Source organism: Ursus maritimus, unplaced genomic scaffold, assembly GCF_017311325.1.
Source record: "Ursus maritimus isolate PB19 unplaced genomic scaffold, ASM1731132v1 scaffold_6, whole genome shotgun sequence".
In the NCBI taxonomy this organism is placed as follows: domain Eukaryota; kingdom Metazoa; phylum Chordata; class Mammalia; order Carnivora; family Ursidae; genus Ursus; species Ursus maritimus.
Window position 1 is genome coordinate 84610358 of NW_024426774.1, and position 25635 is coordinate 84635992.

A 25635-nucleotide genomic window follows, 5' to 3' on the forward strand; every position below is an offset into this window, starting at 1 on the left:
AAAAAAAAAATCGATATATTTTCACTTTCGGATGATGGAATAAATATGTTTTTCCCTATTCCTCCTTGTAAGTACAGCTAAAAACCCCGGACACTATGTGCAAAGCAAACATAAGGAGACTCTGTGGAGAGAAAAGACAGATTGGTAGGGATCTTGGGAGTAGAGCAATGATACGGTGCTGAGTTCCTTGGTTTCCTTTTGCCTCATTATCCCAGACATGGAGCTGAAGAGTCCAGCAACCCAGAAACACCAATAGCAAACAAAAATAGCCCCAATGGGGGTCTGCTCTCTCTAGCTGAAGCACTAGGGAAAGAGAAGCTCAACAAGAAGAAAACAGTTAGATAATAACTGCTTTGTTACAGCCAAAACACAGAGAAAACCATGGCCCTACCCCCACTAAGGCCAGCAAAGGCTGAATGGGAGCTTGGATGTCCACCCACAGTAGGCTGTAATATGCACCAGTTGTCAGGGAAGGCCAGGTTGAGAGGCTGCCCACTCCAGAGATATCAGTGGAGACCACATAGAGAGATTCCCACCCCACCCCAGCCCCCACCAGCAACAAAAAGAAGGCCCTGCTTGGGTGTCAATGAAGGGTGAATGGGAACCTAGGCATCTACCTCCACAGAGGTATCAGAGGAAACCAGCTCTTATATAAATATAAGAGAAGGTTTAAATAAGTCCGGAGTCTCATAACATGACATAAACCTTCCAGTTTCAATAGAAACCCACTCAGCATACCGAAAACTAGGCTGATCTCAAATGTTCTTAATTTTATTTTGAAAATATTTCCCAAAAAGGGTAAAGAATGTGAGGCAAGTCAGCCAAATCCTGTTGCTGCTGATGGCTAGGAAGATCTCAAATGAATGAAAAAAGACAAGACCAAAGATAACAGAGATGTTAGAATTATCAGATAAATATTTTAAGGAAGCCATGATAAAAATGCTTCAACAAATAATTACATACATACTTGAAACAAATGAAAAAATAGAAAGCCTTAGCAAAAGATAGAAAATATAAAAAAGAACCAAGTGGCAATGTTGGAACTGCAAAAAGACAATGATTGAGATTAAAAGGTGAGTAGATATTCTCAATGGCAGAATATATATCTATATCTATATCTATATCTATATCTATATCTATCTATCTATCTATATATAAAATAAACTGAAAAACAGAGTCCCAAGGACCCGTGGGGCTAAAACAAAAGATCTCACATTCATGTCATGGAGGCCTAGGAGGGGAGAGAGAGGGTATGGATGGAAAAGGAAATAATGGCTGAAAACTTCCCAAATTTGGAAAGATACATAAGCCTACAGATTTAAGAAGCTGAGAAAGCTCCAAACAGGGTACACCCAAAGAAATTCACATCAAGACACATCACAAACTTTTGAAAACTAAAGACAAAAAAGTCTTGAAAGCAGCAAGAAAAAAAATCAACACCTTAGCTAGAGCAGAAAAGCAATTAGAATGGCAGTGGATTTCTCATCAGAAACTTGGAGACTAGAGGGACATGGCACAGTATTTTCAACTACAGAAAGGAAAGAACTGTCAACTCAGTGTCCCTCATCCAGTGAAAATACCCTTCAAGAATGAGGGGAAATCAAGGCATTCTCAGAATGAAGGAAAACTAAGAATCTGTCACCAAACAGAACTACCTTAAAGGAATGACTAAAAGAAGTCTCTAAACAGAAAGGAAAGGATAAAAGAAGGAACCTTGGAACATCAGAAAAGAGCAAAAATATCGATAAACACAATAGCTTTCCTTTTCCTTTTAGGTTTTCTGAATTATGTTGAAGCAACTGATGTGGTTCTAAATATATGTAGAGGAAATATTTAAGACAACTATAAACAGGAAGGACATAAAAGGAAGTTTTTTATACTTCATTCAAACTAGTAAAAGGATGACCCCAGTGGACTGTGATAAGCTGTATATATATACTGAGAGAGAGATTGAGAGATGAAGAAACTACTAAAATAGCTATGGAAAAAGCTATGTACTCAGAACACAAAATACATCACTCAAAAAAAACCATCAAAATGGATTTCTAAAATATGTTCAAGTGACCCAAAGGAAAGCAGGAAAAAGAAAATAGAGAAAATGAAAAACAGAGGCAAAAAAGAGTAAACAAAAAATAAAATAGCAATCTTAAATGCTAACATATCAATAGCTACATTAAATGTAAATGATTTAAATATCAGTTAAAAAAAACAGGGCTTGGCAGAATGGACAAAAAAAAAAAAAGGCCCAATTATATGCTATCTATAAGAAGCTAATTCCAATATGATGCAGGCAGGTTGAAAGTACAAGAATGGAAAAGCATATACCATGTAAACGCTAATGAAAGGAAAGCAGAAGTGGCTATTACATCAGACAGAGTAGACTTCAGAATAAAGGAAATTACCAGAGACAGAGGAACATTATTTAATGATAAAAGGGTCAATCCACTGTGAAGACATAGCAATCCTAAGTCTATATGCATCAAACAACAGAGCTCCAAAATATGTGACGGAAAAACTGAAGAACTGAAAGGAGAAATAGACAAAGTCACAATTACAGTTGGAGACTTCAACAACTTTCCCTCAGTAACTGATAGAACAATTGCTTGGAAATCAGCAAGAATATAGAACTCAACATCACCATCAACCAACAAAATCCAATCAACATTTATAGAATACTCCATACAACAATAACAGAACACACATTCTTTTCAAATGTAGGCCTCAAGTCTCAAGAAAAGAAAGAAAATAATCGAAACTGTATACAGAGTGTATTTGCCTACCACAATGGAATTAAACTATAAGTCAAAAACAAAGATAACAGGAAAATCTTCACACACTTGGGAACTAAACAACTCTCTCTCTCTCCTCTTTTTTTTTTTTTTTGGCAGGGATTAAATTTGGTTTATTGCATTTATTTCTCCATGAAGTTAATGCATTTAAAGACAGTTTATTTTTCAAATGGAGAGACATTGTTTTCAGAGACGTTTATTAGATTCCTGCCTATTCTCTTGACATTTCTTTAGAAGAAAATTGTATATAGGGCTGGAGGGAGAAAATATGTGTGTGTCCTATTCTTTCTGGGAGGTTCCAGAACCAAAGGTTGTTGGTACTTCCCACGCAGGGAAGAGTGACCAGCAGTCACTTCCTGCTCTGTGTCCTGCCTCCTGCAATGAGGAAAGCCACTGGCACTGGGAATAACTCCACAGTGCTGGCCTTTCACTGCATTCTGGTGGCTCCACTATTCAGCAGGTGTCTGTCTTGCACCACTGTTAATGCATTTGGTATGGGATGAGGACTAAACAACACACTTCCAAATAATCCATGGGTCAAAGAGGAAATCTCAGAGGAAATCTTTTAAATGAAGTAAATGAAAATACAACATATCAGAGTTTGTAGAACAGCTAAAGCAATACTGAGAGGGATATTTATATCACCAATACATACATTACAAAAGAGGAAAAATCTCAAATCTGTCATCTAAGCTTCCATCTCAAGCATCTAGGAAAAGATAACAAAATAAACCCAAAGTAAACAGGAGGAAGGATATCGTAAAGAGCAGTAATCAATAAAATTGAAAAAGGTAAAACAAGAGAGAGAAACATGAAAAGAGCCAGTTCTTTGTCAATAAAATGGATAAATGTAAGATAGATAAAGAAAAAATGAAGAAAGAAGACACAAAATACCAATATTAAGCAATGAAGAAGATATCATTACAGACCCTTCAGACATTAAAAAAAAAGGGGGTGGCACCTGGGTGGCTCAGTCAGTTAAGCATCTGCTTTTGACTCAGGTCATGATCCCAGGATCCTGGGATCGAGCTCCATGTCGGGCTCCCTGCTCAGCAGGGGAGTCTGCTTCTCCCTCTTCCTCTCCCTCTGCCCCTGCTCGGGTACTCTCTCTCTCTCATGCTCACTCTCTCAAATAAATAAATAAAATCTTTTCTAAAAATTTTAAAAAAAGAATTTACAAGCAACTCTACACACATAAATTGGACAACTTAGATGAAATAGGATGATTCCTTAAAAAGCATGAATGCAACTCACTCAGTATGAAATAGATCATTTGAATAACCTTATAACTATTAAGGAAATGTAATTTGTAATTTAAAATTCTCCCAAAAGAAAACAAACATTCGTGTCCAAGAGGCAGAGAGGACCCCTCCCAAGCTCAACCACGACAAACCTACGCCACGTCATGTCATAGTACAATTCGCAAATATTAGATCCAAGGATACAGTATTGAAAGCGGCCAGGGCAAAGAAATTTCTCACGTCCAAGGCAAAGGCATCAGAATTACGCCAGACCCGTCTACACAGACCTGGAATAGAGAAAGGGTTGGGGAGCATTTTTAAAGCTCTTTCAGAGAAAAACATGCAGCCAAGGATCCTTTATCCAGCAAGGCTGTCATTCAGAATGGATGGAGAAATAAAGACATTTCAGAATCGACAGTCACTAACCAATTTTGTAACCACAAAACCAGCCCTACAGGAGGTATTACGGGGGGTTCTATAAAAGTAAAAGGCCCCAAGAGTGATACAGAACAGAAAGTCACACACAAACAAACAAAGACTTTACTGACAACATGGCAGCATTAAAAGCATATCTCCAGTACTCGCTCTTAACATTAATGGTTTAAATTCTTGCTTAAACGCCTACAGGGTTGACAGATTGATAAAAGAAATGACCCATCCATTTGCTGTCTACAAGAGACTCATTTCTAACAAAGATGCATTCAGACGAGAGTAAGGGGATGGAGTACCATCTTTCAAGCAAATGGACCTCAAAAAGAAAGCTGGGATAGCAATTCTCATATCAGATAAACTGGATTTTAAACTACAGACTATAGTTAGAGACACAGAAGGGCACTATATTATTCTTAAAGGAACGTACCAACAAGTGGATATGACAATTATAAATATATACTCCCCAACAAGGAGCAGCAAGATACAAGTACCAACTCTTAACCAGAATAAAGAGACATATAAATAAAAATACATTAATAGTAGGGGACCTCAACACTCCACTCTCAGAAATAGACAGAACACCCTGGCAAAAACTAAGCAAAGAATCAAAGGCTTTGAATGCCATACTCGACGAGTTGGACCTCATAGTATATATAGAACACTACACGCAGACAAAAGAATACTCATTCTATTCTAATGCCCATGGAACATTCTCAAGAATAGACCATGTTCTGGGACACAAAACAGGTCTCAGCCGATACTAAAAAGATTGAAATTATCCCCTGCATATTCTTTGTGACCACAACGCTCTGAAATTGGAACTCAACCACAAGGGAAAAATTGGAAGAAACTCAAACACTTGGTACTAAGAACCATCCTGGGCCTAGACTTGATAAACCAGGAAATCAAAATCAAATTAAACAATTTATGGAGACCAATGAGAATGAAAAAACAAGTCCAAAAACCTATGGGATACTGCAAAGAGCAGTCCTAAGGGGAAATACATAGCCATCCAAGCCTCACTCAAAAGAATAGAAAAATCTAAAATGCAGTTTTTATATTCTCACCCTGCAGACTGGAACAGCAACAGAGTGGACAGGCCTAATCCACAGACGAGGAAGCAGTTGACCAAAATTAGAGCTTGAAATCAATCAAGCAGAAACCAGAAGTACAGTAGAGCAGATCAACAGGACTAGAAGCTGGTTCTTGGAGAGAATCAATAAAATTGACAGACCACTGGCAAGACTTATCCAAAAGAAAGAGAAAGGAACCAGATTATTAAAATTATGAATGAAAAAGGAGAGGTCACAGCAACACCATTGAAATTGGAAGGATTATTAGAAATTATATCAACAGCTAATATGCAATAAACTAAGCAATCCGGAAGAGATGGAATCCTTCCTGGAAACCTATTAACTACCAAGATTGAAACCGGAAGAAATTGATTCCTTAAACAGGCCAATTAATTGAAGAAATTGAGTCAGTGATAAACAACCTTCCAAATAACAAAACTCCAGGCCTGGACGGGTTTTCCTGGGGAATTCTACCAAACATTCAAAGAAGAAATAAATACCTATTCTCCTAAAGCTATTCAAAAATAGAAACAGAAGGAAAGCTACCAAACTCATTCTATGAGGCCAAATTACCCTTGATCCCCAAACCAGGCAAAGACCCTCAAAAGGAGAATGACAGACGATTTCCCTAATGAATATGGATCCAAAATCCTCAACAAGATACTTTTAATAGAATCAACAGTTCATTAAAAGGATTATCCACCACATCAAGTGGGATTCATACCTGGGATGCAAGCGTGGTTCAATGATCGCAAATCAATCAGTGTGATACATCATATCAACAAGAAAAGACTCAGGAACCATATGATCCTCTCAATCGATGCGAAAAGCATTTGACAAAATACAGCATCCTTTCCTGATTAAAACCCTTCAGATGTAGGAATAGAAGTACATTTCTCAATCTCATAAAAAGCCATCTAATGAAAAGCCTACTGCAAATATTATTTCAATGGGGAAAAGCTGGAAGCCTTTCCCATAAGATCAGGAACACGACAAGGATGCCACTCTCGCCACTATTATTCAACATAGTACTAGAAGTCCTTGCAACAGCAATCGACAACAAAAAGGGATCAAAGGTATTCAAACGGCAAAGAAGAAGTCAAAATGTCTCTCTTCGCAGATGACATGATACTCTATATGGAAAACCCAAAAGAAGCCACTCCCAAACTATTAGAAGTTATAGAGCAATTCAGTAACGTGGCGGGATACAAAATCAATGCTCAGAAATCAGTTGCATTTCTGTACACAACAATCTACGAACGAAGAAAGAGAAATTAGGAATCCATCCCATTTTACAATAGCACCAAAAACCATACGTTACCTTGGAATTAACCTAACCAGACGTAAAGGACCTTTATTCTAGAAACTATAAATCACTCTTAAAAGACATTGAGGAAGACATAAAAAGATGGAAAGATATTCCATGCCCATGGATCGGAAGAATTAACATAGTTAAAATGTCCATACCCAGAGCAATCTACACTTTCAATGCTATCCTGATCAAAATACCGAGGACATTTTTCAAAGAACTGGAACAAATAGTCCTTAAATTTGTATGGAAACAGAAAAGACCCGACTCCAAGGAACTGTTGAAAAGGAGAAACAAAGCTGGGGGCATCACAATGCCGGATTTCGAGCTGTACTACAAAGCTGTGATCACAAAGACAGCATGGTACTGGCACAAAAACAGACACATAGACCAATGGAACAGAATAGAGAGCCCAGAAATGGACCCTCAGCTCTTTGGGCAACTAATATTTGATAAAGCAGGAAAAAACATCCGTGAAAAAGACAGTCTCTTCAATAAATGGTGCTGGGAAAATTGGACAGCTACATGCAAAAGAATGAAACTTGACACTCTCCTCACACCATACACAAAAATAAACTCCAAATGGATGAAAGACCTCGATGTGAGACAGGAATCCATCAAAATTCTAGAGGAGAAATAAGGCAGCAACCTCTACGACATCGGCCAAAGCAACCTTTTCATGATACATCCCCAAAGGCAAGAGAAACAAAAGATAAAATGAATTTATGGGACTTCATCAAGATTAAAAGTTTCTGCACAGCCAAGGAAACAGTCAGAAAAACTAAGAGGCAGCCACTGAATGGGAGAAGATATTTGCAAATGACAGATAAAGGACTGGTATCCAAGATCTACAAAAGAACTTCAAACTCAATACACGAAACAAATAAACAAATCAAAAATGGGCAGAAGATATGAACAGACACTTTTCTAATGAAGACATGCAAATGGCTAACAGACACATGAAAAAATGTTCAAAAATCATTAGCCATCAAGGAAATTCAAATCAAAACCACACTGAGATACCACCTTACGCCAGTTAGAATGGCAAAAATAGACAAGGCAAGAAACAACAATTGTTGGAGAGGATGGAGAAAGGGATCCCTCCCTACATTGTTGGTGGGAATGCAAGTTGGTACAGCCACTCTGGAAAACAGTGTGGAGGTCCTTAAAAAGTTAAAAATTGAGCTACCCTATGATCCAGCCATTGCACTACTGGGTGTTTACCCCAAAGATACAGAGCGTAGTGAAGAGAAGGGCCAATGCACCCCAATGTTCATAGCAGCAATGTCCACAATAGCTAAATCGTGGAAGGAGCCGAGATGCCCTGCAACAGATGACTGGATTAAGTTGTGGTCCATATATACAATGGAATATTACTCAGCAATCAGAAAGAATGAGTTCTCAACATTTGCTACAACATGGACGGCACTGGAGGAGATAATGCTTAGTGAAATAAGTCAAGCAGAGAAAGACAACTATCATATGATTTCTCTCATCTATGGAACATAAGAACTAGAATGATCAGTAGGGGAAGAAAGGGATAAAGAAAGGGGGGGTAATCAGAAGGGGGAATGAAACATGAGAGACTATGGACTATGAGAAACAAACTGAGGGCTACAGAGGGGAGGGGGGTGGGGGAATGGGATAGACCGGTGATGGGTAGTAAGGAGGACACATATTGCATGGTGCACTGGGTGTTATACACAACTAATGAATCATCGAGCCTTACATCGAAAACCGGGGATGTACTGTATGGTGACTAACATAATATAATAAAAAATCATTATAAAAAAAATAAATAAAATAAATAAAATAAAATTCTCCCAAAAGAAATCTCCAGGCTACACAGTTTCATTGGAGAACTCTACCAAACATACAAAGAAGAATTAACACATTCTATATAATCTCTTCTGGAATATAGAAAAGGAGGAAACACTTCCCAATTTATTTTGTGAAGCCAGTATTAGCCTGATACCAAAACCAGATCAGAACAGTACAAAAAGAGAAATTACACACCAATATCCCTCATTAATATAGATTTAAAAAATCCTTAACAAAATATTACTAAATAGAATTCAATAATATATAAAAAGAATTATATACTATGACAAATGGACTTATTCCAGGGTTGTGAGGCTGGTTCAGTATTCAAAAATCAACGTAATCTATCCACAAAATTAATGTAAATCATTTACAAAAACCCTAGAACCAACATTATACTTAATGGTGAAAAGCATGCTTTCCCTTTAAGATCAGGAACAAGGAAAGGATTTCTGTTCTTATTACTCTTATTCAATATAATGCTGGAAGTTATAGCCAGTGCAATAAGGCAAGAAAAGGCATATAGATTGGGAAGGAAGAAATAAAAGTGTCCCCATCTGCAGACGTGATTATCTATGTAGAAAATCTCAAGGAATCTATAAGAAAACTCTTGAGACTTTGTGAGTTCAGCAAGTCATAGGATACAAGGTAAACCTACAAAAATCAATTGCATTTCCATATATTAGCAATTAATATGTGGACACTGAAATTAAAATAAAATCTCACTTACAATCATTTAAAAAATAAATGAAATTCCTAGATATAAATCTAGGAAAATATGTATAGGAATTGTATTCTAGAAACTACATAACGCTAATGGGAAAAGTTGAAGAAAATCTAAATGAATGAAGAGACATACCATTTTCATGGATTAGAAAACTCTACATAGTAAAGATGTCAAATCTCCCCAAACTTTGGTATACAGGTTTGATGTAATTCCTATCAAAATCCCCAGCAAGATATTTTGTAGCTATAGGGACAATTATTCTAAAATTTATATGGAAGGGCAAAGGAACTAGCATGAGCTAGACCAATTTGGAACAGAAAGAAGAAAGTGGGAGCAAACAGACTGTCTGATTTCAAGGCTTGTTGTACAGCTAATGTGGCACTGGCAGAGGAGCTGAGACCCAGATCAGCGCAACAGAACAGAGAACCCAGAAAATAGAGCCACACAAGTATGCCCAAGCTGGTTTTTGACAAAAGTGTGAAAGCAATTCAATGGATAAAAGATAGCTCTTCCCAACAAATGGTGCTGGGGCTACTGGACATCTACAGGGAAGAACAAAAAAACAAAACACCTCAACCTAAGTCTCACATCTTTTATAAAAATTAACTCCAACTAATCATGGACTCAAATGCCAAAATGATAAAACTTTTTAGAAAACAATCACAAGAGAAAATCTTTGTGATCTAAGGCTAGGCAAAGAGATCTTAGCCTTGATACCAAAAACACAATCTGTAAAAGTAAAACTTGATACATTTAACTCCTCAAAATTTCACCTCTCTGTGTAAGACCCTATTAAGAGAATGGAAAGACACCCTACACAGTGGAGAAAATATCTTCAAATCTCATATCCATCAAAGGACTAGTATTCAAAACTCAACAGCAAAAAATCCCCGCAGTCCAGTTGGAAAATGGGCAAAAGACACAGAGAAACATTTTACTGAAGAGGGCATAGAAACGGCAATGAGCTCATGAAAAGATGCTGCATTAGGAAATGCAAATTAAAACCACCATGAGATATGAGAACATAACTATCAGAATGACTAAAATAAAAAACAGCAACACCAGCAAATGCTCACTTATTGCCAGTGGGGATGGACACGGTACTGGCATTTTGGAAAAGTTTAGCATTTTTTTTAAAAAAAGATTTATTTATTTATTTTAGAGAGAGAGAGAGAGAGAGAGCACTAGTGGGAGGGGCAGAGGGAGAAGGAGAGAGAATCTTAAGCAGACGCCGTGCTGTGCCAAGTTCGGAGCTCAGGGCGGGGACCGACCCCACGACCCTGAGATCACGACCTGAGCCAAAATCAAGAGTTGGACGCTCAACCCACTGGGTCACCCAGGCCCCTAGGCAGTTTTTTAAAGCACTAAACACGCAACTACCATACAACCCAACAACTGCACTCCTGGACATTTATCCCAGAGAAATGATGGCTTATGTTCACATAAAAACCTATTCACGGCTCCTTATAGTGGCTTTATTCTTCCTAGCCCCAAACTGGAAACAACCAAGATGTTCTTAAACGGATGAGTGCTTCGACCAGTTGTGATTTGTCCATGATGTGGGCAGGTACTCAGGGGTATGAGGAAAAATCTACGACACACACAACAACCTTCATGAATCTCCAGGGAATTATGTGGAGGAAAAGGGCCTTTGGCAAGAGGTTACATGGTGCATGAGTTCGCTTAAGGTTCATGAAATGACAAAACTGTAGAAACGAAGAATGGATTAGTGGCTGAAGGCGGCGAAGGAGAAGCAGGGTTGGGGGAGTATCCAGAGGGACCTTTGTGGTGAAGGAAATGGGCTCTGTCTTCAGGTACAGAAGACAATGACAATCAATGACCTGATTGTGACTTTCAGAGATGGTTCAGCAAGATGGTCTCATTGGGTGGCACTGAGTAAGGTCCAGAGGAACTCTGTATCGTGTCCTACCACTGCATGTGAATCTGCAGTGATCTCAGAATTACAAGTTTAATTAAAAACAAACAAAAGAAATTGATGCCGGAGACTCACCCCAGCCAAATTAAATCAGGATCTTGGGGCATTTGGGGGTGGGCTGGGCAGAGAGGAGACAGTGGAAGACTCTGGGTGGGTATATACTGTTCCCCTAGGGCTGGGCACTGCTGGGCTAAGGTTCTGCGCCTTGGCGATGTGAGCGTCCCCGAGGTTTGATAAGCACACCGCACACCCCAGGCTGTGAGAGGGTGGCCAGGTACATGGGGCTCACAGTCTCACTGCAGAGGCTCCTCTTTCCTGTGGGGTTCCCGAAATTAATTTGAAAACCACTGTCCCAGGAGTATGGGCTCTAAAGGCCAAGACATCTTTTGGAACAGAGAAGAGCTTTCCAGGATGATGGAATGCAAATCTCTCCACGAGGCAGCCATGCCAGGCTTATCAGACGTGGGGCATGTGTATTTATGGAGGGATGCTGCGTTTCAACAGGCAGCCAAGTCGAGTTCTTGGCCCCTGGAAGTTATTTCTGGCCAAAGGAGAACTCAGCCAGTAGGCCTGCCCTGGGCTCGGTGTGCTGGGCTCCACCTATGCGGAGAAATGAGAGTTCCCCAGGCTCCGCTCCTCCTGCCTGGGGCAGACCCAGAAGTCCAAGGAGGGACGCCAGTGAGACCAGGACCGAGTGGCCTGATGAAGCTGGGAACATTCCCTAACCTCAGTGATGAAGGGTTTTGTCGCCTGGGTGAATACAAAGGTAAGTTAGAGCCTAGATTTGGAAGAAATGGGGACTGTGGATTCTGGTTTCAGGTTGAAATGCTTATATACCTAGTCCTGCTGCCCATACCCAGAGTGTAGTTGTGAGGCAGTCTGACTCTGCTTGCTCGGGAAACATCTTCGAGGCGGGGGACCAGTACCCAGGGAAAGGGCAAGGCCAGCTAATGACTACGTAAGTGACTGAAAACACTAGTGCGGTGACAGCATCTGGAGGACCCTGAAGGACCCTGGCTCCTTCCGCTACTGTTCTGCACGGTCCCCCAGGGAGGCTCTACCCCGGGGCTGGCTGGGCGTCATCTTCTTGTCCTGTGAGGGAAAGCGCCTTGGGGAGTGCCAGGGAAAAGGCCTTAAATAGTTCGGTGCCAAATTCCACGTCCCTCCACACCTGAAGTGGGTTCGCCAGCCTCTGGGATGAGGAATACGACAAGCTGGGGTGGGCGGCCTTTCTTGGCCCCCATGGGGCCTTGGGACTCTTGCCAGAGGCACCTCCTCCATGTTGACGGTGGGGGCAAGATCCTTGGGGAACTCTGGGGTGCGTGTCTCCAGCGTGTCCATGCTTACCTTCAACGACTCCACACACATTGGCATACACATCCAGTATCTTTTTCCTCCGACTTTGAATCTACGGGAAACGTTAAGAGAATGTTAATTTTCCGAACAAGAGAAAGTGGTAGCCCACAAAAATGCAAATTCTCCATCCCAGTGTTGGCAGCTGCTGTCCCCTGACTTAGAGTCAGAAATACTGAATGGCGCCCTCACGTGACCATCTCATCAGGAAGTCACAGGGAGAAAGCCTTTTCTTCGGGTCTCCAACTCAAGCCCCTTCCCTGTTCACAGAGGTGGGGGCTGCTGTTTATTCTCCACTGGACATTCAGGCTCACAAGACACCTGGCATCAGTCTGTGTGCGGGGTGAGTGGTGGGGACCCCAGCTGGCCACTAGGGGCCTGAGAAGCCTTGGCTGTGTCTGCGGCAATCCCCAGACTCTTCTCCCAGAGCGCACAGCTCCAGGTTAGGACATGAGGCCTGTGCTGCATTGGTGCAGAAGGGGTCCTGGCTGAAAGGTCCCACGCCCCCAAGGGAGCCAATACCTCTCAGAACAACTCCAGAGGCCTCCAGGGTCCCTGCAAGGGATGGGTGCCATCACAGCTGTCCCTGAACTCAGGGCAGCCCAGAGCGTGGCCTCCCTGGCCAGACCTAAGCCAGATCCAGCTTCCCAAGCGGGGACATTAGCACTGCTACCTAGCAACCCACTGTGCTATGCTTGCATCAGGCTGCCAGCGAACCACGGGCTACACGCTCAGGCAGCCTGGGTCGCACTGTGCTTCTTTGCCCCTTGCCACGGCGCTTTCCGAGGTGGCCTGCTTTGGGTGACAAGCCCTTTGGACAATTTTACATGCAGAATGCATAGTGTGTATGTGTGTGTGTATGTGTGTTCGCTATGGGTGTGTATGTGTGTGTACACGGTGGGTGTGTGTATGTGTAAGTGTGTACACTGTGTGTGTATGCGTGTGTGTGTATATACACACATATATATTTTGTCTGCTTGGACACACGCCAGTATGTTTACAAAGGTTTTTTCTGTCCTATGGTATTCCAAGCAATTTTAACTTTTCTCTTTGCTTACTCTCTTTCATTTTCTTCTATAAGCTAGATAATACAGAGATACGCTTCCTATTTTTTTACTGTCTTGCTTTAAGCCTGCCACTCTATCTAGGCTCCTGTGGCGGGCTCCCCTCTCGCCTCCCCCTCCCTGGGCAACAAGGAGCGAGCAAGGAGCAGCACCAGGGCCTCACCCCGGCCGACTTGGTGGTCGCTGACTTCTCCCGGGCCAGGTGAACCAGCGACAAGAGGCACAGCTCTGGGGAGCCCTGCTTGTCGGTGGCGGGCTCCTCGTCGCTGTCCATGCTCCGGCTCAGCAGCTGCTCGTTCTCCGACGACGCGTCATTCTCGCTGCGGGAGTAGGAGGGTGTTTGTTAGCGGGGACCTGACACATTCTTCCGGCGGGGAGACGATTGGGAGATCGATTAGGATGCAGGGGCTTGTTCCCCAAGCTTTCACTGCGCAGCTCCTGGGCACGAGGTGAGAGTGACGTGCCGCACTCACGACTCCTCGTTCTCTGCTCTCCTCTCCCCTAGGGATCCAGATGCAGGGCGGCCTGCAAGGTGTCCTGGGAGAGGACTCACAGGGCGTCTGTCGAGCCCTGCAGGGCTGGGGTTCATCAGGGAGGGGGACAGTGTCTGCTCATCTGTCCCCTGGCCCAGCTCAGTTAAGACTTCTTGAACATGTCCCAGCCCCCTATTTTTAATGCTGCCAGCTCCAAGTGCCGCCTTGCGTCTAAACGCAAACAGGTTTGTGTGGCTGGAGCTGAGTCTGTGCAAGTTCTCCAGAACAGCCTAAAACAAGGCTGAATAAGCCTCCCTGGGGGGCGGGGGGCTCCCCTCCTGACTGGGGGGTGACCTGGCTGAAATGTGTGCATTGTGGGTGAGGTCACGGCAAGCTGCGAGGGGGGCCTCGGGAGCTCCCCCAGGAGGCCTGGTGGGCCCACGTTCCAACACGGCTCACCGCCCTAGGCACATGTGGGTTGGAGCTTAAACTCTCAAAATCATTCCAAATATCTGAAAAACAATATTCTTTTTTTTTTAAGGCATCCTGTTCACTTCCTGTGGTCTGGCTGACGACTTAGAAAGAATTATTCTTTCCTAGCCACTGGGTTATAGTAATGAAGCCCACACTCAAATGCAACGCTAGAGGCCGGATGAAGGTGAGGCCCAGTAGTTCAGGGCCTCACTCGGAGTTGGCTGGCCTACCGCTGTGTCCACCTGAGAGCAGTCTAGGAACAAAAGCACGGTTGTCCCCAGAGACCACTGAGGGCCCCAGGTTCTTTCCCTAAGAAAGACCTGAGAGCAGACAGAGGGTTGTCATTTTTATTCGACATTTGCATAGGAAACAAGTATTATTTTTCTAAATATTCCTTCAAATCCCCCATTTTCCTCAGTCTTTAGATGAAACTTAAGTCACAGGACAATCCTTGCCCTTTGAGTACTCTTCTCCTTACTTTTGAGAATGAGCTAAGGCTGGAGGAACAGAAGGGGAGAGGTTGCGGAGACACAGGGCTGGACAGACTGGAGCGGGGAGGAGAAGCTCGTCCCCAGGGAGGCACACTGCTGAGCCAGCCCCTGCGGCCTGGCTGGGCCCAGCCCGGGGCTCTGAAACGGGGTCAGCGAGAACAGAGGCACTCACAGGAAATGACCCCCATCTAAGGGACCGCCCAGGGGGACCCACACTCTTTTCTTTCCCAGCATGCAGAGATTTCATGACTTAAGTCTGCTTCCTGCCCTTGTGTCAAGGGTCTTGAGAGATGCTGGAGTTTTCCAAATGAGGTAACACCTCTGGAAGTGCTTGATTAATGCCAGAGCTCTACACGATTGACTAGGTTCACGATCATTCCTACAAACGAAAGGCTTTGCAAGAGTTCACCCACCCTGGGAAGGTTGCAGGCAAGTGGCCAGGCCAGGAGATAGTGCCCCTTTGCTCTTCCTGTGATTAGTTTGGGCCCCCAACCCATGGCCTCTGTGCCCCACCTACAACGTGGGCACAATGGGGTCCTGGAATGGCCAACAGGGTAGAGGTCAGACAGGGGACCGACACCGTGGGGTGGGTTTGTGGAGCTTAACCAGGACCGAGTCCAAATGACCATCTAAGGTGGCGAAGGAAAAGTTTACTTCCCTCTGCCCTAGATATTAAAACCAGGCTGATTCTACATCCTAATGTGTGCTATAAATATGGTAAAAATCTCGTATGTCAAAATTCTGCCTTAAGAGGCCTTCTTCACAAGAGTTGGTGGTTGGTCTGGAGCCTGCACAAAATGTGCTGTGGGGCCAGATGGCCTGGACTGGTCCCCCGGCCCTGCTACTCCTCGTGTGTGACCTCAGGCGCGTGACAGCTTCCAAGCCTCGGCTTCCCACAATCAGCGGCAATATTAGCACCTTGCGCGTGGGGCACTCAGACTTAGCCCGGCGCCTGGTGGGCAATAAGTACCGAATGCTCGTGAGCCGTCATCCTCACCAGCGCTGTCCAGGGCTTAGGGATACCAGTTCTGGCTTTAGCACTAGTGACGCCAGTGTCGCTGTTGGCCGCGGTGGGCTGCTGGAGAAAAAGGGGGCACTCACAAACACTCACAAAACAGAGGGTGGATGTCGAAGAGGAAGGCGGCGGGGGGGCAGCTGGTGCTGGAGCAAGGTGTTAACCACCTGCCCCTCACGCTGCCTGGCCCCTGCTGCAGGTCCGTGCTGAGGCGGAGGCTGAGGCCTGGTACTCTTCGGCCTTGCTGGTCCTGGGCCCTGCCTCCGGGCCAGTGGCCAGGCTTCTGGGGATGCTCCCCATCTGGCATGCCTACTCCCCTTTCTGCTCAGAGCCCCAAGAGGACCCCTGACCTCACCTGGGGTTGGGGGCTGTTCTACCCCCTGATGAGTGGCTGCTTCGGCTTGACTTACCTCTTGGCAGTCTTGGCTGGAGCTGTGGTCAGCTTCTCGAATTCATCCTTCTCGGAGAAAATCACCACACTGTCTGCAGGTAAATGGGAAGATTGGGGATGAGGGGAAGGGAGCTGGAGTCAGCCCCTGGCTCTGAGCTCATCCTTCCCTGCTCCCCTTCACTTCCTCTTTAGCAGGCCTGCCCGGTGACTAAGCCACACCACCCTCAGGGCCAAGCGCCATGTGGGGGCCCTGACACCTCTTTCTGCAGCCCTGTTCTAGGTGGCATGAGAGCACCAGCAGGTGGGAGGCCAGGCTGCCCAGGTGGTGGCGAGCAGGGCAGACAACCTCCACCCTGGGATGGGCACCCGTGTGTGGGGGCTGGGTTTGCAGACCTTGGGCCTCTTTCTTCTCCTCCTCCTTGCTCACTTGGGCTTCCATGCTCTTCACTGGGTGGCTGGTACAGCAGGCTGGTTGGAGAAAGGGAAGGGTGTGAGGAGCCAGGCTCTTGGACTAGGAAGCTGACAGAACGGTCGGAGAGCAAGTGTTTGTGGGGAGGGAGTGGGGGCATTGAGGAGCAGTCACCTGGAGCAGAAGGCTTCGTCTTCATGACGTAGAACATGATGATGAGGACAATGGCTACGGCCATGATGAAGATAGTGGACATGGCAATGATCAGGGCCGTGGCCAGGTGCCCTTGGCCTGAGAGCTCTGCTGGAGGCGGGGAGAGAGGGCAACACAGGGCTCAGGACTCCTACAGGTACCCCTGAGGCCTGCAGAGGCCGCCCTCCAAGAAGACCATGGTGCCTGTGGCAGGAGACGCTTCCAGGGGACCCTCAGAATCCCACACGCTTGCTTAGCCTCAGAGCTAAACCTTACAGGTTCGCCTTGGCCATCATGTCAGGACTGCCTGGGAGCTCCCCTGGCTGGTCTTAATGGAGGCTGATCCAGACTCATCTGGAACACCAAGGCTTAGGCTTGCTCAGTTGTTCCTAAAGTGCTTGCTTTTGGTGCTACTACTTGGGGAATCCTGGGCGAGTTGGGGTGCAGAGAGGAAGAAGCCCACGAGCAAGTGTCCTGAAGACAGTTCCATCCAAGCAGAAGTCACCTCTGAGGGCCAGAGATTCTGTTCTTGGTTTGGCGCTATCCTGTGTCTCATGCAATTTCAAACTAAGCGTCGTAATCAGACTCGCAGGGCAAAGGTGGTGCAGGGGCTGCCGCGCACCTCTTCCTCTGTTCCTCTGTTCTGTCACCCCCACCACAGGGTTCCCTTCCCCAGGGGGCTCTCGCTGGCTTCCTCAGTAATGCCTGCCCTTGACACGTACAATGCCCTGATGCTTGTTCTCATTCTCTGAAATAACAAACAGGATTCTGGTCCTCGTGAGGCAGGATCCTGGTGATCCACCATTCCCACGGGAAAGGGACAAGATCTAAAGCACTGGGGACCCACTGAAGGAGGCAGCAGCCGTTTTGGAGAGAGGCACCAGAGCTCATAGCCCCAGCGCTGCCGGTTTCCACGCCTGTCCTCCTGGCTGGGATGTGTCTGCAAGAAATCATCATTCGGATGCCAGGTATGGCTGATAGAAAGGCTTTCATATTCGCTGTGTTGTGTGCTATTCCCGGCCCCCACGCAGGGCCTGGTGGAAATGAGACTGGTCTATCCTAGCAAAGTCTTCTTGTTTTGATGCTCTGTGAATGTGCAGGAGGGTCAGGTTTGGGGGGCGATGCCAAGGCTAGCGTGCTGAGTGCACTGTGGGACTCTGAAGGGCCCCTGAACCTCTCTGAGACCTGGGCCTTAAATATGCTTAAATAATGGGTGGCACTGAAACTGCCAGATGGCAGGAGGGACCAGTGTGAGGCCTCCATCTGAGAAAGACAGGGGCCTCCACCCTCCTCAAAGCCTTTCCATCTCTAAGGGATTAGGGAGCAAAATGTAGTTCTTGGAAATGAATACTAAAGCTGATCTGAAAGCCAGCAACAGAATGGCTGCTGCCATCAGGCCCAGCCATGGCCAGGAAGCTTCTTCTCCGCCACCCAGCCGCCTGCACCCTGAGCACCACCCTGCCGCACCAGGAAGGTGCCTTTCTCGCCAGGGCGCCCAGGCAGAGGTCGCTGCCACTCCTCACGGAGCTCACGACCAGCTTCCTGCTACTGGGGGCACCGAAGAGTCCCACTGCCATTCCTCATAGCTGCTTCCAGCCTCCCTCTTCGCTTTCATTCAGGCCCCTTATTTGCAGCTGGCCAGTTGCAGAAGCACAGTCCTTACCTTTGTGGGCGTGCTGGAAGGGAGAGAGGGTGCTGCTGCCAGAGGTGCTGGGGAAGTTGGCAGAGACTCCGGAGCTGGCTCCTGCACCTGCGAGGGGAACCCAGTCACCGCGTGTGCCCCGGGATGACCTGGACAAGCCCCACCTTCCAGGACGGAAAGCAAGGTGCAGCCGGAGAGCCAGGCATCTAGAATTCTAGATTACACGGGCACTGCAGCGGGGGCGGCGGGACAGGAGGACATTTTCATTTCTTAGCACGTTTCATAATCCCTAAAGAGCACTCTGACCTCCCAAACGCTTTTCTTCAGGAAGAAGACACATAGGTAAATCTGCTAAGACTAAACAGGGGTGCCTCACCAGCTCAATTTTTCTATGAACAGAGGTAAAATATATGCCATCTACAGAGATGAGAAAAATTCGTATATATGCAAAAGTATTGGGGGAAAATAAAGCTTGAGAAATTTCTTCAATTACATAAAACAGGAATGCATTTTTAATACTTTTTCTAGTTATAAAAGTAATATGTGCCATTTTTAAAAATCGGGAGAAAATAGGAACACAAGAAAAAATAGAAGAATCACTGACAGCCTCGCTCCCTGAGTTTGACAATCTGGTGTGTTTTCCTTTAGGATTTTCCTGTGATTCACTTTTTTAAATACTTGTGACCAAACAGTCTAAGAGCAGAGAAGAACTCTGCCTTCCCTCAAAATTGTGACTCATAAAACTTCCCTTCTCTATTTAAAAAGTATCAGTTAACAGAGTTGAAATGGAAGCTGGTTTTGTAACCAATCAAGTCCCTAAGAAATTGTTTGTTCTGCCACAGAAAACACAATGTTCTGAGGGTCAACCTTCCTTTAGGCAGGACTTGAGTTTTGCTGTTGATAAATCCTATTTCAGATATGCTTCCTTCTGTCTCACTTTTGTCTGTCCTGTGCTGGAGTAATTCGTGAAAGTGGGCTTGCACACTTCCAAGTAAGGGCAGGTGAGCTGGCCTCCCCAAAGTCACACACGTGGTCCCTGCAGCCAGCCCAGCAAGGAGGAGTGGCGCTGACTCGGGGACCTTGGTCAGCCGGCCTCTAGCATCCGTGAGAACTGTCTGTAACAGGGAGGTTTTCTTTTTTTCTTCTTTTTAGGTTTTATTTATTTGTCAGAGAGAGAGAGAGAGAGACAGAGCGAGCATGTGCACAAGCAGGGGGAGCGGCAGGCAGAGGGGGAAGCTGGCTCCCCGCTGAGCAAGGAGCCCAGTGCGGGACTCGATCCCAGGACCCTGGGATCATGACCTGAGCCGAAGGCAGCTGCTTAACCGACTGAGCCACCCAGGTGCCCCCAGGAACATTTTCTTTAAGCGAAGCTTCTCGGGAAAAGCCACACTGTGTGACTGGTATCTGTAAAGCCACCTGTGCACACAGCATGGGGCAACTCAGGAGATGGGACCACAGCCAATCTGGTGAGGAAAGTCCTGCTGAATTAGCCACACACCTGTGTCCAGTAAGTAGACAAGGTCGCGGGAGAGCAGGGCTAGAAACATCTGCTCCTTACACCCTTTAACAAACAGAAATCTCTGCAAATAAAATAGAGGGAGGCTTGGGAGGGCACAGGGACAGGCTGAGGACTGGCTCCCAGGGTAACTGCACTTCTGTGAGGTGTCGTAGGTCTCAAAGCTGGCCTGTCTGTCACTTGGGTTGGCCAGGAATTTAACTGTTGGCCGCTGGCTGAGAAATGTCATCTGCAGGCTCTTTAAACCACACACCTACCTAGGCAAGCACTGAGGGGTGTGAGGCACACACCCTCCTCATCAGCCCCAGGACGGGGCTGGCCTGGGAACCCAGGAAGGCTTGTTGGCCAGGCCAGCATGGGAGCTGCTGGTGCCAGCCTGCCACCCTCCCAGCCCACGCTTGGAGCAATCTTGCTAAATCAGAGCCCTCAGCACCAGAGGCGTCTCCTCTCTGGCGATCTGCTGCTTCTGGAGCCCAGGGACCTAGCTTATCTGGAGCTCCTGGCCTTGGCCCCTTCACCTGGTCTCTGTCCCCTGCGGGGCTGCCTCATATGTGGACACTGATGGGCCCACAGCACCGCAAGATGGACGGAGCAGTTGGAAGCAGGAATGCTGTTGATGGCAGCTGGAAGGGGCAGGTCTCCTGCTTCCTCTGTGGGGCCTTCCTGTGCCTGCGCTTCCCTGGGAGTGGCCCTGCTGGTGTCCAGAGCTTAGAGAGGTTTCTTTGCCTTTCTGGAGGACAAAGAGAAGCTTTCTCATGCCCCTCACCCCCAAACTCATGACAACTCTCTGCTTTTCCATTTAGCCTTCTAGCCTTCTCCCCTGGCCTCAGAACCAGTGGGCTCTTGGGAGGTGCTGGTGGGAAGGTTCCCCCCTGCCCACCGTCCCAGTGAGGGCTGTGTGCACGTGGCCAGCCCTGGGGCTGGAGGCTCTGCCATGTGCACCTCACAGGCCACGCGGCTCCCCTCCAATGTGGTAAGGGAGACTTCAACAGCATCCCCTCAAGTGGGAAAAGTGACATGGGGCATAGCTTCAAGCAAAACCTGCTTTCCTTTTTAAAAGCAAACATGACACTGAAAACAAAGCTAATCTATCTGTTTGGTAAGGGACTTAAGGGAGCTTAAGCTATTCCTCAGGGAAAAAAAATACCCGTGGGCTCTGTTTGTGGATTTGTCATCTTTGTCTCTTCTTGCCCCTTTCTGCCAGGGCTTGCCGGCCAAGGCTGGGTGACAGAGGCTGGGGTTGGGGGCCCACGTGTGCCCAGGCCTGTGGTCCAGGGAAAACAATGAGAACAGCCTGGCTGCACATAGACTTCGCGCGATGCCTTTGCGCCCGGCTGGCAGGGCTGCTCTCACGGCGCCGTCCGCAAACACTGCGTGCAGGCCAGCACCCGTCACTAATGCACACCTCCCCACCCCCAACGGGTGGCTCCCGTCCTCGCTCAGGTGGAAAGCAGGGCCGTGCCTCCACCCTGGTGCACTAGACATTTTCCCTAACTGAGCTCCAGCCAGTGTCAACTAACAGCCCTGGCTGCAGGTGCAGGGCGGGGTGTGCTCTGTTGTTCCGTGATGCCTGAGCCAACAGAGAGAACGTTCTGTTCTGAGCACATCCCAGGGTGAGAGGGAGGGTGAGCAGGAAGACCGCATGATTAGAGGTCTATCTCCGTGGGCAGGTGCCCTGAGCACGGCATGCCACGGCCACCAGGTCCCTGCTCGGCAAGTTCCCTGTTCCAGGTTCCGCTCTGGTCTAACGAGTATTTGGTGTCTGGGCAGTTTCCTTCCGCTCCAACATGAGCCCTGTGTTTTGGGTTCATTTGGACTCCTTGGAACGGATCATTGGATGAAAATGTTCTTCAGTTGTTGTTTCTGTTGGGTGGTCGACTACTGATCCATCTTACCCTGCGTAAGCTCCCCCTGGAGCCTAGCTCTAAGCAGAGAGGCGGTCCTGCAGGATAGGAGTAAGGGAGGCCTGATGAAGACTGTCGTCCTAGAAACTTGACGTGAATTTCCACACAAAGTCTACATTAAAACCAAAGTACGTGGGGCTTGGCTCTGCCTCGCTCATGGGTGTGTTCGCGGCAGCACTGACTTGGGACAGTAGGTACGGGAGGGGCAGGGCTCCGCACTGTGCTCGTCCACCTTCCTCAAGAGGAATTTGAGGACTCTAAGTGTGGGGCTTAATGCAGGAATACTTCTATTCAATGCGACGACAGGATTTACGGGGCCTTTGAGGTTTGTTAATCCACACAATTTATAAATATGCCATATGTATTAAAGACTGCTGGGATTCTCTGCACGGGGCAAGCAGGTTGGATTTTCAGGAGTGATTTGTTTATTGGTTCTTAGGGTAGTTGAGGAGTGTGCTCCCAGGCGGCTGCGTTGGCCCAGCGCCCCCCAGTGGCGGATCCTGGAACAACGGGCAGAGCCATTCCAACCTGGCTGCTCAAAGTGAGGTCCCTGGGGAACTTGCTGGAAATGCAGTCTGGGAATCCACCCCAGACCTGCTGCACCAGGATCTTTTTTAACAGGCTTGGTGACAGATGTATGCATTCAAGTTTGAGAAACCCTGTGTTAGAAACAGCTGGCTGCTGGCATTTGGGGACGCCAAAGCTTCACATTTGAATCACTGTTGGGCATCGCACGATGACATCTGAATGAAACTTGCCACAGCTTTCCTGAGCAGACTTTTCCAAAAGGTGAGTCCATCCTGGGCCTGACACAGGGCTTGGCGTCAAAATAAAAACGAAGAGGAGTGAAAATAAAAGCAATGACGATGGGACAAGTGAGTCCACAGGCCCAGAGCTTCCTCACTGCTCCCTCCAACGCTCTGTGAGAGAGGGCTCCTGCCAGCTGGGTCCCAGGGGAGCTGAGGGAGGACAGGAGGTCAGCATGGGAGGTGCAGCCTGCATGGGTCCAGGAGACCTGGGGTGGAGCCATGCTCAGTCGCTGGGCTGTGAAGTTGCCACCTGCTTCCTGAGTGCCGTGTGTGACACTACAGCAGACACTTCATACGCTGACATGCCATCCCAACCCCACTACATCTCCTGAGAGAGAGATCCACATTTTAAGGGTGGGGAAACTGAGGCACAAAGTTAAGTAACTTTCCCAAGAGGGGACACTCATAATGAAGCCCAAATCTGAAGCCACACCATCTCTTCCTCGCTATGACACTCGAGGCCCTGACCCAGGCAGGGCTCCGTGCACCATATCACCCGACAAGGCCCAGCTGGTCGCCTCTCCCCACATACTGCACAGACACACAGAGGTCTGGTGGCTTGCACCCTGACTCTAGGTTTCGGTGGTTTTGCTGGCTTCTTCTAGGAATGCCATGCATTTGCTATGAGGTCTTACCCGGAGCGGGTTTTCAGTTAAGCAATTCAGGGCTAGGGGTTAGGGCGGGGATGCACTCCTTCTCGAAGTGTCCGGGGCTCAGGGGCTTTGCTTTCTCTCCCCGTGTGATGGCGCCCACTGTCGGATGGCAAGAGGAGGGAGGTGCCCCTCCAGCCGGCCAGGTGGTTATGGAAGTCCCACACAGGGACAGATCTTGTGTGGGAGCTGTTTTTCAGGTTCCACAGGCAAAGAGCCTTTTCAACCCGGGTGGGGAGTGCCTGACATCTTCTCAGTGAGGACTCCATCCAGAACTATCTGGTACTGAATTGGCTGGGATTCCCCAGCAGGAGACAGTGGCACGGCAGCTGATTCACCACAGGACCTGCTGGCAGCCTGGAGCCCGTGGGCCTCCTCTAATTTGTGAATTAATGAGCATGCGGCTGGTACAAAGCTCCGCTTTAAAGACACGCAAATCCATATTGCCGGTGCTCTACTGAAGCAATCCAGCAAGAGGGGGCGACGCCCCCCACCAGCCCTGCCACATGCTCACCTGGCTACCTCCTCCCCCCAAACCCAAAGGTGAAGGAGAGGGAGAGGTGGTTCCCTTCTCTTTTTGCTCTCCTTCCCCACTTCCCACCATTCCTAAGGGGCAGGCCTTGTTCTGTTCTCCAGGACAGGATTATCGTGAGCACATGGGGTGGGGGCCTTACGGAGAGCTGGGAGAGGCAGGGTCCCCGCACAGCCCCTCTTCTGCCCTGCAGTGGGAGTGGGGTTGGGGGAGAGCAAGGAAGGACCCCTGCAGCCCAGGGACCAGCTGTCCGCCCACCCACCTCCATGGTGTCTCTCCAGACCACAGCTCCAAGCGGCCACACACTACACTCTCTACAGCAGAGTTCCCTTCCTTACAGATACATGCAGTGAGAATCAACCAGAATGAAAATGGGAAAGAAAGAGCCTATGGCGGGACTCTGAACTCGTGAGCCTCACTGCTCACGTGGGCTTCGTGGAATCCAGTTCATTCACTGTGACCACTCCTCACCTTTCCCTTGGCCTTATCTGGTTTGAAAACACATATACACTTACACTTACAATCATCTAGCGCTTTGCAGGACTTTGCAAAACACCTTGGCAACTGTGATCTCATTGGTTTTTTCAATAATTGCATGGGGGGGGGTTCAGGTTTTGGCACCCGTATCACAGATGAGAAAACTCGCACCAGGTGGCAGGTGACTGACCTAAGTCCTTTCCTAAGCTCAGCTATAGCAAACCTCCCTGCAGGGACCTGCACCTGGCTGGCCAGCCCACAGGAGCATTTTTCGTTTTGCCTTTGCTGTACCTCATCTGTCCAGGTGCTGGGACGGGCTTCCTTCTCCAACCCCAGGTAATGAAAGATACAGTGTGTGAGCAGTACCGTTCTGATGGAAGGACAAGAGCACTCACATTCCTTGGTGTTGGGGGGTGCCAGGAGGCAGGAGTAGCAGACCATGCCATAGATGTTCCTGGGTCTGTTTTCCAACATGTAGTAGCTGCAGGGAGGGAGAGACAAGACAGAGCAGACGGGTGAGCCGGGCGTCACCACAAGCAAGGACTGACCACTTGGCATGCCCATGATTTAGGCATGCTCCAAGCATCACCAAAGTCAGGAGCAAGACATATGCCGTGGGAGTCAGGAGCTCTCAGAGACAGCAGCCCATTTTGACCACTGAGTTTCCTTGGGAGTTTTCAGCATAACTTGAAATGGAACATTCTTTTTCCAATATTTTGGGCCACTTTGGGCCTTTTAATCTCTTCTCCTGTTTGGTCCTTTTCACTGATGGATTTGCTCAGTGTGTGTGAGCGATCATCATCTTCACCCACATCAGTCCCTTGAGTACCTGCCAGGAGAACTGATTCGCTCTCTGGGTGTCCCAGCCAGTGAGCCAGAACCCCCTGGAGGAGGAGCACCCCCTGACCCAGCGAG

At 47.4% G+C, this 25635-nt stretch overlaps 1 protein-coding gene across 3 annotated transcripts in view; it reads right to left on the bottom strand.

Annotated features, from left to right (window-relative positions):
- EDAR (ectodysplasin A receptor) overlaps window positions 1-25635 on the bottom strand; it is a 96115-nt gene that overhangs the window by 3227 nt on the left and 67253 nt on the right. Inside the window, exons 6-12 of one of the 3 annotated variants that reach the window (XM_008712235.2) lie at window positions 25116-25201; window positions 18854-18940; window positions 17173-17298; window positions 16983-17057; window positions 16609-16681; window positions 13909-14065; window positions 12676-12736 (exon numbers count right to left, since the gene is read on the bottom strand). In XM_008712235.2, the coding sequence (XP_008710457.2) occupies window positions 12676-12736; window positions 13909-14065; window positions 16609-16681; window positions 16983-17057; window positions 17173-17298; window positions 18854-18940; window positions 25116-25201 (665 nt within the window). Of the gene's footprint in view, window positions 1-12675; window positions 12737-13908; window positions 14066-16608; window positions 16682-16982; window positions 17058-17172; window positions 17302-18853; window positions 18941-25115; window positions 25202-25635 lie in introns of all 3 variants that reach the window. The other 2 variants (XM_008712234.2, XM_040623685.1) reach the window with 2 other exon arrangements.